Below are 14,707 nucleotides of genomic sequence, written 5' to 3'. Positions count from 1 at the left end.
CCACAAAGATTTACAGAGCAAATGATGATTACACAAAAGTCAATTTAGTGCTGGGAGAGATAATTAATTACTACATGAATGTGACAGAAAATGACACAAACAAACAAAGACTCATCTTTGACTTATCCTGATTGGTAAGGCGAGGAAAGTAATGAACTTATTTCTATTAGATCTATGCGGCTCACACGCGAGTGAAACTGAGAGAGGAAGCAGAGGATGTAGTTCCTCATATCAATGTTGCTGTCAAAACAGATTTATTTATTGCTTGATCTTTTTCATTGGAATTAAATCAAATGCAATAGAACAACAGCCAAACACGATTTTCAAAAGACAGTGTGTGTATAATGAATGGATGTCTAGTAAAATAAATCAAAACACGATGACAGATCATTTATGAAACTGTCCCTACATATGGCTCATAATGTTATTCACTTGTCAGAGAGCACGATACAGAATTTAATAAATAGTCCTCAAAAACCAACAACAATTGAAAAGGAAGTTTTCTTAAGCATCTATTCGATTTTTTTACAATCTTGTTCATTTTAAATGTAAACAAAAATGTCTTTATCCCTTTTAAACATATAGGAATTAAGCAGCAAGCTTAAGTCTTCTTGCAGTGCAGTGTTGAGCATAAATAGAAAAAATAGAAATACAGCAAAATAGACTCTTTCAATTCCGATAAAAAAAATCCAGAATGGATTAAAAAAGTGCCATCATTTTATACTGAACATTTTTATACATACAAGGCACATTTGAGTAGTTTTATTTAACTCTAAATCTGTTAAGGAAAGTCAGCTGAATCATCCATTATGTTTAATAAGATTATACCGCCCACCTCATATTCACAAAGCAGGCCTAGTCACTGGTAATTACGTTACAAGTACTCATTTACTGTACACGTGTGTGCATTAAGCATGAATTCATTCAACGATAAAGAGACATACTGCGGCTCTGGTATAGGTACATATAACCGTCACAGAAAAGCCGTTTTGCCACTCCTTCCATCTCTCGAGGCACCTGATTTGCTAGCTGAGCCAGAGGCATATGCAGATACTGGCCGACTTCAGGACACGCCGACACTTTCGGGACATTGTAACCATTTTCTTCACCTACAAGGATGATATTGCATAATAATAATAAAAATAAAAATAATTATATATATATAAATATAAATATATATATTTAGTGATGCACCGATGAATCGGCCGCCAATATTTATCGGCCAATTTTTTATGAATTTGAAACCATCGGCATATCGGCAATAGCACGAGAAAGGCCGATATCGATTGTTTATTAATGAACCGCATAAAGGCAATGAGTTGCATGTCTGTTGTTCTATTAAAATGATTTAATGTTCTGGTGGGCAGTGAGCACTATACTTAAGCACCTACAGAAAACCTTTGTTGAGCTGGCTCAAATGTCTTGGACAATAAAAGAAACAATATTTATACTCTGTCAAAAGCAATAGCACTGGCATTATTTATGTTTATTAAAGAAATCCATTATATGTAAAAAATGAGTTAATGTTTTTAATAAAAGAAATGCTGAATTTGTTGGTATTATGTTGGTCAGTTGAATGTTAATTAGATCCAATCCATGTTGAGTAAAAATAATTTGATGCAAAAATAAACTAGCTAATAGACCAACTGTATAGTATTGTATACAAGTGATTAATATCGGTATCAGACAGAAGTTTCGGCCAAAAAAAAATCCTATCGGTGCATCCCTTATATATATATATATATATATATATATATATATATATATATATATATATATATATATATACACATACATACATACAAGGATGATATTGCATAATAATATATATATATATATATATATATATATATATATATATATAAACATATTTGAACTTCAAAATTCAGCACATTTTCTTCACCAACACGGTCAGCCATGCTATCAAAGAAGATCCAGTCAGTAGGTTGTGGTCCATATTTGACAAAAGAGACATAGTGGCTCGTCTCAATACAAAGCACAGCGAACAGCTCTAGTTTTTCACGTGGAGGAGTGCGTGGATCTGAGCCTGAACTCGGTGAGAAGCCCTGAGGAAGCTGTAAGCTGCTGGGTTTGTGACATTGACGCTGTCGATGAGTATGAACCTATGGAAGGTGTAATATACAGTATAAATAAAACAAATACATTTCAATTTTAGTCTGGCACATGTTGTGTTCCCTTCAAGTGCCTTGATGGATTCAAAATGATACAAAATAAAAAACCTCTGATATTATTTACTGTCATTTCTAATTCTAGATTTGTTAAAAATTATATTATACACATTTTTTATATACGGTACAGTACGTGTATCATGTAGCTCAACTGGTACAGCCAATTGCAATAAGTTCATAAACAGTATCTTGCTTATAAAATATACAGCATGAATGCTGATGAAAGCATTTGGCAAATGCATACATTTATAACACATAAAATAATATGCACGAAAGGGTCCAAACAGACCTGAACAGAACATTTATAGCAGAAGTATTTGAATCCTGTATGGCTGAAAACTGGTTCCTTGAAGCATTCAGAACACTCTTCAGTTGCTAGCTGACCGCACACCACGCATGGGTGAGGACCTAATAAACAAACAAACCTTATATATGCTACAGATAGCCACACAAAAACAGAAAACAGTGAGTGTCCTGTTATTTATGACAAAGTACCCTGATAAAGAAGACCAGTGATGTCTAGTTCTGTAGATGGAATGATTTTTGGAAACATTTTGAAGCTCTTTCCTGAGCGTGGCATTGTAAGAATCAAACAGGCAGGTATCTAGAAACATACAGAAGAATATAAACTGTATACATACTGTACTGTAAGCATAAATATTTAAGTAGAGATAAACAGCACCATCTGCAGGTGAAACATGGCCTGTGAAACCATACTATACTACTGCATCGCAGAAGTGAAAAACAGAAGTGAAAGTACAGTAGACTGTTTCACCTAGATAAAACACGCATTAGGGAAAGTACCTCTGCTAATTTGAGACCGTTGCTGTAAAAGGAATGTTCCAGAAGCTGCTGAACTGTCGGCAGTACTAAATCGTGGTCGTTATCCATAAAGATTTGGTAGTAGTAACAGCTTTGCACTTTGCCTTTAGTCCCTGACTGACTCCTGATCAAGGAATAAAATTATATGAATATTTCAGCATAGGTGATATCTTTAAAGGGGTCATATTATGAGATTTTTTTAAAGGGACATTCCACTTTAAAAAAATATGCTCATTTTCCAGCTCCCCCAGAGCCAAACACCCGATTCCCACCGCTATGGACGGTAAGAATCCATTCAGTTGATCTCCGGGTCTGGCTCCAGCACTCCCAGCACAGCTCAGCACAATCCACCGAATCCGACCAGACCACCAGCATCGCACCAAAAAAACAACCAAAGAGCTTCAACATATTTCCCCCTCAAAACTTGACTCTTCTGTAGTTACATCTATTAATTTTCTGTCGGTCTTAGTACACAATGTAACTACAGAAGAGTCAAGCTCCAAAAAGGAAAAACATCGAAACTCCCTGGCCACTCCCCAGCACGATGCCAATGGTCTAATCAGATTTAAAGCTCACGTAACACACGCTGTTTCTGCATTTCTGATGTTAATTTGGAGGACCTATAGAGTAGTATGACAACCTTTATATCTCTGAAGAGTCTTTAGTTTAATCAGATTTATAAAAGAAAGATTAGCTTTACCGAATCTTTCCGATAACGTACGAAAAAATTAAGGAGTTACTACCGCAGGAGGAGCGAGTACGAGTCATGCAACACTATACAACACTGTTTAACTTATGATTCACTACATGTTCGTGTCATTTATATAATATACACGCGCCTATTTCCAACATAAGACAGAAGTCTTACTTACCACGTGTAACTCGTCATGACCCGGTTCTGAAAATCCACAGCATCAAACACACACGCAAAACTCCGCTGCTAATCCGGATAATAAACTATATCCATTGTTTCCATAAGGCTGGATGTCTTCTCCTTACATCCAAAAACACACTTCTTCTTGTGCCATTGTTGACTTTTGAAATTAAACAAAGCTGAGTGGCGTGATAAGCTGTTAGCTCTAGCGTCTCCCGCTGACTGACGGCTGGGCGGGGTTTTCCGGGGGAAGTTTTCCGGCGGAAGCCCATATAAAGAAGTGATACGTATCGAAAACCCCTGAAACGTCAGTTAGAACTGTAATCGAAAAAAACTAGCCGAAACTTGTACGAACCCTGGCGAAGTGCATTCGGCACAGAAATACTCTGAAACACGCCCAACTGCGGTTTTGACACTTTGCCTACGTTTAGCATGAGGAAACAACTCTATAACTGTGTTAATAAGTCAGAATGCTTGAAATACCATTAAACCCCCCCTTTAATGGATTGTGCCAAGCCATGCCAAAAGTGCCAGCACCAGACCCGGAGATCAGCCGAATGGGTTCCAAAACGGTAAAAATCAAATGCCCAACTCCAGGGGGGCTGGAAAAAGTGGAATGTCCCTTTAAAGATATCAAATAGGTCTTTGGTGTCCCCAGAGTGCGTATGTGAAGTTTTAGCTCAAAACACTTCAGAGATAATTAATTATAGCATGTTAAAACTGGCACGTTGTAGGCCTGAGCAAAAGTGTGCCGTTTTGGGGTGTGTCATTTAAAATGCAAATGAGCTCTCTCTCTTTCTTTTGCAGTAAATGGCAGTGCTGCAGTGCAGATTAAGGGTGGTATCATTGTAATTGGCCTTGCTACCTACATCACAAAACCAAAACGCAAAATCTGAACAACCTAATTTTTCACATGCTTGCAGAAAATGGCTTACCAAAACTAAGTAACTTGGTTGATCTTTTTCACATTTTCTAGGTTGATAAAAGCACTGGGAACCTCATTATAACACCTAAATATGGAAAAAGTCTGATTTTCACGATATGACCCCTTTAAATGTTACAATCACATACAGTACAACACTTTTAGCAGAAGGAAAGTTGATGCTATTTCAAACTATCACTAAAGGGGACAGAGAATGAAAAAACATTTTTACCTTGTCTTTGTTGAATAATGGTAGTCTACCCACATTCACATACATACAAAAAGTGCTAAAGATGCTAAACATCTCAGTCTCATAGAAATTCCTCTTTTAGAAATGTCAGCCAGAAAACAGCCCAATCTGAAAAACTGATGCTTATGACATCACAGGCATCTAACTGCTTATCCACTTTAAAATAATTGGCTACATTTTTTGAGTGGCAGCAAAGTCAGTCAATCAGTAATGAGATTGCAAGTTAAGCCAGTAGGGGGAGCCAAATAGGTGCAAAACCACTTGTTTGAAATCCCCCACCCTAATAGAGCTATCTGAGAGAAGTTTTTAGGAAGCTTCTAAGGCATTACAGACCCAAACAAAAAATTTTTTGTCTACATGTCACATCACAGAACAAGGAAAAATACTCTGTTCAACCATTCTATGTCACCTCTAAACATTATAGTTGCAAATCTAGACTAATTAGAACTTAAATGGTTCTTGTATATCTGCATTCGACCACTGATGTGGATTAAATAATGTACCAAAATACATTAGGAAGATAATTGTGTTTGAAAAATAATAGTTTCCAAAAACACAAATTGCACAAAGTTAATATTATAAAATAGTTTCTCAAAAGCACCAATAAAACAATAAGGACTAAAATGCTTGTTTGAACTGTTCTAACTGGGAACAGCTTGCACTGACATATTTTAAAATATATCCGTGCCATTTTTTTTCTCAATCAGTAATGTTTTCTTGTAAGGTATGTTTGTAAAAACGTCTTTAATAACCTCATATAAATAAGGACTATTCCTGGCTTATCCTAAACCCTGTCTGGGAAACCCAATAATGTACTAAACAATGACATAACGCAGTACCCACAGTTTGAGTGGAGGGTCTAGAGAGAGAACATCTTGCATGATGAGAGTGAGAAACTCCTCAGGGTCTACACACAACCAGATAAATAAATTAATTAATAAATAAATGCTGCATAAATGCGCTGAATACCTTAACATTTGGTAGTTGGAGTAACTACAGAGATCTAATACGCTTAAATGTAAGAAAACTGCTATGATGTCATACCCTTTTCATCTGTGGTATAAGTCGGGCAACGGCTGCGCTTCTGTAATTGCTGTCGAAGCTTCATCACACTCTTATCTCGTACAAAACCGTCTCTGTTTAAAATGAATTGCGTTCAGTTGATTTTGTTTTTAAATGGGGAAAAAGCAATATTTATGATAAGCTGAATGTAATTCATAAACTCACCTGCGCAGAGGGTTGACAATTTCTTTTAGAAGAGTGTTTTGAATGGGTTGGTCTGCATGGTTTGTGGATTTAAAAAGTAGAGAATCCAGGACTGATGAACAGGAAAACAAACTGGATGACAAAACAGAAATCAGATTAGGCTATGGTATAAGCGAAGAGAAAATTTATATATATATATATAAATTATTTATTATATTGGTTACATAATAAATTCAAATTGACCCTAAAACTATTTTAACTTTTCTGTAAAATATGCTAATTTTATTTCTAAACACACATTTATAAAAATTATAAATTTGGCAGACATTTTAATTCACAGTGACTTTGCATTGCATTGAAAACCAACAGTGCATTACAAATTATATTTTTATCAGTACTGTATGTTTGTTCCCTAATGACTGAACCCACAATCGTTGTTCTGCAAATGTCAACTCTGGCCCTCGAAATCCACTTTCCTGCAGAGTTAATCCCTAACCCTGATCAAATTTGCCTGCCTGCATTTTCCTGGTATTCCTGAAGACCTTGATTACCTTGCTCAGGTGTGTTTGATCAGGGCTGGAGCTAAACTCTGCTCTACCAGTTGACTTACAGGAACACTTTATGTTGAATGTAATTTTTTTCTGATATATATATACACATTCATTTGTTACTGTACTGTAGCTTAGTTGGTAGAGCATTGTGTTAGCAGCACACAGGTTGTAGTTTTGATTTCCTGTGAAAATACATAATGATAAAATGTGTGTAGCTTGAATTTACTGTTAAGTCACTTTGGATAAAAGTGTCTGCATAGTGCAAAAACATGTAAATTCACATGCAGTATACACACAGTGATCCTGTATAACTGTTCTGAGGAGTGTTTTTACTATTAATATGTGACCCTGGACCACAAACCAATTATTGATTTTTCTGTTATGCCAAAAATCATTAGAATATTAAGTAAAGATCATGTTCCATGGAGATTTTTCGTAAATTTATATCAAAACTTTTATTTCTGTGAGTGGATGCAGTGCTAAGGACTTCATTTGGATGACTTTAAAGGTGATGTTTTTAATATTTAAATTTTTTTTGCACCCTTACTGTAGGTTTACACCAAACGCGAAGCGTGCAATCGCATTCGCGTTGCTTGCTCTAGATTACTCACGGGATTTAAAATCGTGTCATTCGAATTTTTCGCTCGAGTTGAATATTTTTTTGAATATTCGTTTGAGGCGAATAGCGTGTTTTCACGGCAAACGCGCCACCCATATCCCCCCATTCAGACAGCAAGCAACCAGCAGTAGCAGAGCGACGCGATCTCATTAATTTCAATGGAAACCCGGCGACTTCCGGTGGCACGAGCGAAAGTGACCGTTGGCGAGCGTATGGGCGTGTCCAGCCACGCGAGAAAGTTAAGAAAAGTTTAACTTTATGCAAATGTTGAGCGAATTTCGGGAGCGACCACCAATGAGAATGAAGCAGTGGAATTCACGTCATCCTTCTCTCGTCAGTTACTGGCGTGGATGTACTCATTTGTTTATGACAAGCAGATTTAGAAACGCCTTATTGAAAGAGACAAGCGACACACAGCGATAACATCACTGGCTGTCTGAATGCGGCGTTATCGCGTCATTCACATCGCCCCATGCGAGGACGCACCTGATCGCGTCTTTGCATTGACTTTGTATGAAACTACTCGCGCAAATCGTTGAACTCGCATCTGGTGTAAACCCACAGTTAAAATCCAGATTTTCAAATAGTTGTATCTCAAACAAATATTGTCCAATCCTAACTAAGCCATACATTAATGGAAAGCTTTCAGACAGTGGCGGCTTGTGACTGCTCGTCAGATGGGCGCTAATTCAAAATAAGTGTTCGGAGTGTCATGTGTGTTGCTTTTCAAAATATGTGTTTGTTGCGTCATGTAAACCATGTGCATCACATATTTTGTCAAAATAAACGCACACGTGTAAAAACCGTTTATGATAAAAGAGATTCACAAAATACACGCAAGACACACCCTTAACAGTAAACTCTGATTACGCATGAGATTAAGCGATTATCTGGCAAACGCGAGCGTTTCTTTTATCATAAACCGTTTAGACGCGTCTGCAGCAGGCACTTCGCATCGAGCGCCCTCGAAAAAAGAAGTAACCGGCCCGTCACTGCTTTCAGATAATGTATTAATCTAAAATAAAAATCTGACACTTATGACTGATTTTGTGGTCCAGGGTCACATGTTAAAAAGTGACTGGTAAAACTGATCTGTACATGTTGGTCTGTGAAGTCTGTATATTTAGGAGTTCAAACGTTTTTTTTTTTCCAAAAATTACACGCAAGTGATAAAGTTTAAAACAATATTTGATTGAAAGGGAAGTTGACACTGACAGTGCTTCACTGCTGTCCGAAGTGTTTTAGGACAGATTAGCATTTACACAAATTCATATACCACTACTTCCCTTTTGCACCTATATTTAGTACAAGTAGACCTTAAAGTTTGATTTGAATTCTAACCTAAACAGGGCAGAATCCATATAACAAGAGTTGCAGTGACCCTGAACGCCCTTCATACTACCAGTCAGTCGATTTAACACGTCTTCTGAACTAATTGGTGGCACATTTTCCTGATCCAAAGATGCACCTGCCACGTCATGATCTATTATAGAGTAGAAAAATTATGCATAGGTCATGTGCAAGTTTCAGAACTGCCTTGTGGTGACATTGCAATATTGTTTGTGACAACAATTTACCAATAAACCAGTAGAATGATGTCACTCTTCACTGATACATTATGACACATAACCGTAATGTAAATTTAAACTTTTATGAATCATGACAAGTACAACAGGTTCTTACCAAACTTTCCGTTAAACATTGTTTCCGTTGCACCAGTAAAACGGTCATCAGGGCTACAAGATGACAGTTTCACAAATAAACCACATTTAGGAGGACAGTGGAAGTAACGTTTTTCTTTGAATGTTCCATCACTCACTCCACAGCTGTTCTCCTAAGTAAAGTTTTATTTTACAAATTATTTAATTAGTCCAGAGGCTCCTAGTTCAAATCTGTGAAATGACTAACACAATTCATAAAAGATAATCACTTTCAACAGATTTCACTATAAATAATGTACCATTTCCAACCCTGCATGCTTTTCAGGATAATCCGGCAAATATCCAATCCAGCGGACAGTTCCGTACACAGGTGTTTTATATTTCACCTTCACTAATGACCCAATAGTGATTCCTGTTAAATCCATAGCATTTCCTGTTTCTGGGCCCAGAGAAGTGTCCATTTTTTCAGTTTCATCTGTTTAAACAAAATAAATACAAAACAATTAAATAATCCAATAAAAAGAAAAAAAAAACATATACAATATTGACACTGACAGTACAGAAATGATTGTGTATGTGGCCATTTTTTTAAACCAGTGTTCCCAGCAAACCAGAAAAACAAATGTAGCCTGCATGGAAAGTGATTTGAACATGTTACCTTTAGGTAACAACTCCTCTTTAAGTATACATTCCAATGGAACCATTTTGACTCCGCCTTCCTTCCCATCTTCATCCCTATCCTGAGAAAAAAAAAATCTGTCACTTACAAAAATGATTGTTTTTATTTCTGGATACAAGGAGACAAATGAAATTAATCTTCTCATGAGACTAGCGTTGATCCAGCCTAAATGAAACATGCAGATTTTTTTGTGTTTTCTCTACTGATTTTGAAAAAAAAATCTGCTTGTATTTAAAAATGAGTTGATGTCTTATTGGTGGATGCAAGTATAATCGAATTAGCCACAACATTTGCTATGTTTGATACATGCGAGGGCAGGAACTTAAATTTATATAAAACTTTATATATGATATGTGGTAGAGTTCTGCTAACATCTGTGTAGTTTTGTGTGTGTACATTCCATGTGGCCCTAACCATGAATTACATTCAAAGTAATTTAGTACTTACGGTGGATATGACAACCCATTTGACACCTTCTTTGTCCACTATGTCCATAACCATGCCATGGTGAAGTTTTTCACTTTCATCAAAAAAAGCCACCCTGTCTGCAATCTCTAGAGGCTCAGTTGGTGTCTTGTGTGGCATGGAAGTTTTAGTCTCCAGTGGTTTGACTCGGGTAAAGGGGGCAAAAATGCCAGAGTTTTTGGGGCATTTGAAGTAGGTTTTGCCGAGCCATCATTCTGGCCTTTCCCTTTATCTTCACCCTAGAAACAAAGACCTCCACATTACTCTTAAAGGTGCAGTGTATAAATTTTAGTGGCATCTAGCTATGAGGTTGTGCATGACAACAAATCTTCTCAAAGCTGTCTCTAAAAATACAGATGAAGAAAAAGAACAACATGGTGGCAAAACACGCTCTATAGGGCAGTTTGTCTGTTTAGGGCTACGTATGCCGTATTCGAATGAGTTTTACATGGGTAGATGGAGTAATGTCATTTTACCACAGGACGTCTGTAATATTGATGGTCGATTCACACAGGATTAGAAATCTCAGTAAAACATTTAGAAGTGGGATTAACTGATTAGCAGGGCGTCACCTCCCTCGTTGTCATGCGCACATTACCTTTATTCTTAGTATCACATGTGCAAACACGCCACCGGCAAAAAACTCGAAGTTGGACCAGGGAGGAAACACTGTGCCTAATTTTGGTTTGGGGAGAACATCAGTTTCATAAAAAGTTTGATGCCTCTGAGAAGTGATTTAGATTTTGTGTCTTTTAAGTTGGTGTCGTGGTATGCAGGAACTGACTTGGCATGGCCTTGTTTTACCACTCAGAACGCAAGCGAATGCTTCTTTAAGTGCTTTTTGAAAAAATGGCGCAAAACGGTGCAAAATTACAGGAAATTACGAAATGTATGTATCTATTAGTATTACCTGAGGTAATTTCTCATTTTTTACAGAATGTAAAAGTCGCCGTAATTTTACTGACATTGTCCATAATGATTACTAACATGAAGCATTTAGATGGGACTAAAATCACTAAGAAGCTCTGATAATTTTTTTTCACCTCCCCATGTAAAACTACTCCTGTCCGAATAGTACTTTAGATGGTACCAATTGCATCTTTAGTAGACTGTTTGTATCATTTACCCTTCAGTCTCTCTTATACATGCAACACAATGACAGTCTAACATATAAACTACTCACCTGTAGTTCTACCCCAAAGTAGACTCCTGCTATTGGCTCACAGCTATTATATACAGTCGATGAGATTTTGCCAATGTATCGAATTACACCTGTTAGCCATTTGTTAGACAATTCCACAAAAACTGGACTGCCCTCTAACAGATGTAAAGACCTCTCCAACTCTTCATTATTGGCTAGTGCCAATATGCGCTCCTCATTGGATTCAAGTGCCAACAGTAATTCTGCTGATCTTCGTGTCAGTTTTTGCAAAAACACAGCTTCAAGTTCATTTTCAAAGGGTTTGCCCATACATGTTACAGGCAATATTTTGTTGTTGTTTCTTTTCTGTCTGTCCTCATACCGTTTCTTATGTATAAAACATATTTGACCAGGACTTAGATATCCATTTGGTGGAGGCGGTTTAGCAATGATGATGAAGTACTCATGCTCATCCTTTGAATTCATTTCTTTAAATCCTGTCACCTGAAAGACTGGAGGTACATGTATGTAAGGCTTTCAGTTTGACACTATTGTGTTAGTGATGTAAACATGGGCATAGCATGTAATTTTCCATACAGTCTAAACTTCCTCAGAACAACGTACATTAGATTACTCTTGCAAACTACTTAAAATCTTACAATATAGACAAATCAGCAGAATGACTGAAAACTGTAATATTGCATTTTAAACACAAGACAGTAAATAGCAATAGTAAGTTTCAAAAGTAGATCGTTGACATTTTGATTGGTCATTCTATGTGAATGAGGTTTAATAAAAGTTAACAAGTGTGAAGTAACGACGTTTAAAATAATTTGACATTTAAATCATGCAAACAATTGATATGATGTACACAATCCTGCTTACCGACGTCAGCAACTACTTTCGATTTCTCTATAAAATATAGAGCTGTCAAATCTTCTTCCAAATAAGAAATAAACTTCACGTTACATTAATAGAAACGATACATAGTCGGACATTTATAATGTTGCTCCAAATCTTTAAGGAAACTACGTTTCACTAAGACATTTATTCGGTGTGTGAAGTTTCGCACAAGCAGACGTAGTTTGTTTCAGATCTAAACCAAAACCACAGTATCATCTGTTGAGAAGCGTGTTGTGATTGGATGCGGGTTGTGTACGTCATCAATTGCTTCGTCGCGGTTTTATGACAAGCTTGTTTTGGTTGAAGATGGCTGAACGTGAAGCGCTAAAAAGAGAAATAGAGCAGCTACAAAGTGAGTGTGTTTTAATATTTTAATGGTGAATGTATTTTAATGCGTTTTTGTTTTTTTTAAACATGTTTACTTTATCAATGTTCAGTAGGAGTGTGGTAAGCTAACGGTTATTCACTGAAGAAACAGACAAACTGACAGCGGGGCTCTGTAAACACATTTCAGTTGATTTATATGTGACTGTATACTGTCAATTATGTCAATTATTGGTAGGTTAACCAAATTGCTGATATTGTAGTTCTTCGCTGGTTATTGTAATGAAGAGTAATGAAGTAAAAACAATTTTTTTGTTTATTACTCGTGTTCTCTTAAATCCAGCATCGATGCCAATGATACGTTGTCTTAAGTATCTTTAAGCCTTTACCTCTTAGTTTAGTCGTTAATTTTTTTAATATGTTAAAAAATGTAAGTCTAATTCTGTCAATATGTATTTGATAAAGATTGCTCTGAGTGTATTGATGAAAAGTATCGTTATTAATGTTTGTCTAATGCAGTTATAAGGCTATAGTTCAGTTTTTTCTCACCAATCTGACCTCACACACTAACTTACTAAATTATTTGTTCATATTGCAGATCTTATTGATGACTATAAAAACACTCAAGGTGGCTTTCCCTCAAGCTCCGCCCAATGGGATCGGGCCAGACGGGGTTCACGGAGGGGTCATGGATCACACTACACGCAGTCATATTCAGCATTACCACAGCCATATGTACATCATTCTGCCGGCAGTTGGAGGAAAACTTATTCACTTAGCAACAAGTCCACCAGGGCTACTGGGAGACATGCGTCTCACCCTTATCCCCACGTGTCTAATATAAACCAGCCCTCCCATCACATCAGCACCACATCTACAGCTGTTTCAGGGGTTGATACAAGAATTGTTAGGAGCAGCGAAAAGACACCAGAAAAGCAAACCAAAAGTAAATCTGCAGCATCTTCAGTCCAAAGTAAAACTTCACAGGAGAACACCACAGTACAGACAACCAGCGAACAGAGAACTGTGCTTTTACCAGCAGCTAGACAAACTTTTCCTAGCCGTTCATCTAGCAGTAACACAGTGGATTCTACTTTATCATCATCAAATCAAAAAGGTGAACCTGAAAGGAAGATAAAACCCAATTTAAAATCATCCTCGGCTGTGACTAATCCCTCTGACTTAAGTGTCAAAGCAGACCTCCCTACTCCTGTCTTATCTAGTAGGACTGTCATAATGCCAGCGACCAATAAGGATTCTTCTTTGGCTTCTTCTGACTGTAACCCTAAATCTCAGGTTTCTTCAAGCCCGAGAAAAGTCATACTAAAACCAGACTCAACACAGACATGTGTCAGCGTGCACCATAAGCGATCTCAGTTTACCTGGGTAAAAAACCAAGAGGTTGTAAACATAAAAAACCAAGAGGTTGTAAACACAAAAAACATTCCTAAGGCGGAAGCTTGCTCCATAGAGACATCTCTTTCCCCTGCCCCTGGATCTTCTCATGGCACTGCCACTGTCAGACGAGTTTCTGGCTCAAACAAAAAAATCTCTCGCAAGCCTAGTCTTTCCTCTGGAAGTCCTAAGACTTCAAAGTACACATGGGTGTCTTCAGCTTGTTCCTCATCGACAGCTGGGAAAACAAACACTTCAAGCAAACAGCTACGCAAGCCACTTTCACCAAAATCATGTAAAGTGCCTGTAAGAATAACTCAGGGTGGACTTGAAGGACCCAAGAAGCTAAGAAATGTCACAACATCAACAGTAGTAGCTAAAAAATCAAAAGCAGGGTTTGCCTCCACATCCCATGTAAGCCACACCAGCCGCTATTGCTGGAAGGCAGCCGGGCAAAGTGCTACAGCAAATACATCAGGCTCAGTTCCTGCGTCTATCCGTAAGAACACTGCGTATCAGTGGACTGCAAGTAAGAATAGTCCAAAAGGGGAAAGGGGGCCTTTTATGTCCTCAAGCCCAGCCCACTCGAACCCTCCAACCACTCCTATATCAGCTGGTGCCTTCAAGCTTAGGAGCAGAACCAAGATCATCAGAAGGTCCACTAGCAAGTAAGGGCTTTGTTATCATTGAGTTTCAGTGCACCATA

At 37.4% G+C, this 14,707-nt stretch overlaps 2 protein-coding genes across 3 annotated transcripts in view; one reads left to right on the top strand and one right to left on the bottom strand.

Moving 5' to 3' along the window:
• Positions 1-217: 217 nt before the first annotated feature.
• On the bottom strand, positions 218-12,424 carry cyldl (cylindromatosis (turban tumor syndrome), like). The gene is given in 16 exon segments (XM_055212690.2): positions 218-1,109; positions 1,904-2,123; positions 2,479-2,597; positions 2,685-2,793; positions 2,994-3,135; positions 5,901-5,964; positions 6,102-6,193; positions 6,285-6,395; positions 8,775-8,916; positions 9,117-9,267; positions 9,394-9,569; positions 9,753-9,834; positions 10,221-10,441; positions 10,444-10,477; positions 11,422-11,891; positions 12,265-12,424. Coding segments are annotated over 15 exon segments (2,292 nt in total). The 5' UTR covers positions 11,866-11,891; positions 12,265-12,424; the 3' UTR covers positions 218-924.
• A 69-nt stretch (positions 12,425-12,493) lies between these two features.
• zc3h3 (zinc finger CCCH-type containing 3) overlaps positions 12,494-14,707 on the top strand; it is a 94,352-nt gene continuing 92,138 nt past the window's right edge. The window contains exons 1-2 of one of the 2 annotated variants that reach the window (XM_073870253.1): positions 12,494-12,634; positions 13,205-14,669. In XM_073870253.1, coding sequence (XP_073726354.1) covers positions 12,565-12,634; positions 13,205-14,669 — 1,535 coding nt within the window. In that variant the 5' untranslated portion in view covers positions 12,494-12,564. Of the gene's footprint in view, positions 12,635-12,812; positions 12,841-13,204; positions 14,670-14,707 lie in introns of those variants that run through there. The other variant, XM_073870254.1, reaches the window with a different exon arrangement.

This window comes from Misgurnus anguillicaudatus, chromosome 8 (genome assembly GCF_027580225.2).
Source record: "Misgurnus anguillicaudatus chromosome 8, ASM2758022v2, whole genome shotgun sequence".
Classification (NCBI taxonomy): Eukaryota; Metazoa; Chordata; class Actinopteri; order Cypriniformes; family Cobitidae; genus Misgurnus; species Misgurnus anguillicaudatus.
This window is presented reverse-complemented; position numbering and strand designations above follow the sequence as displayed.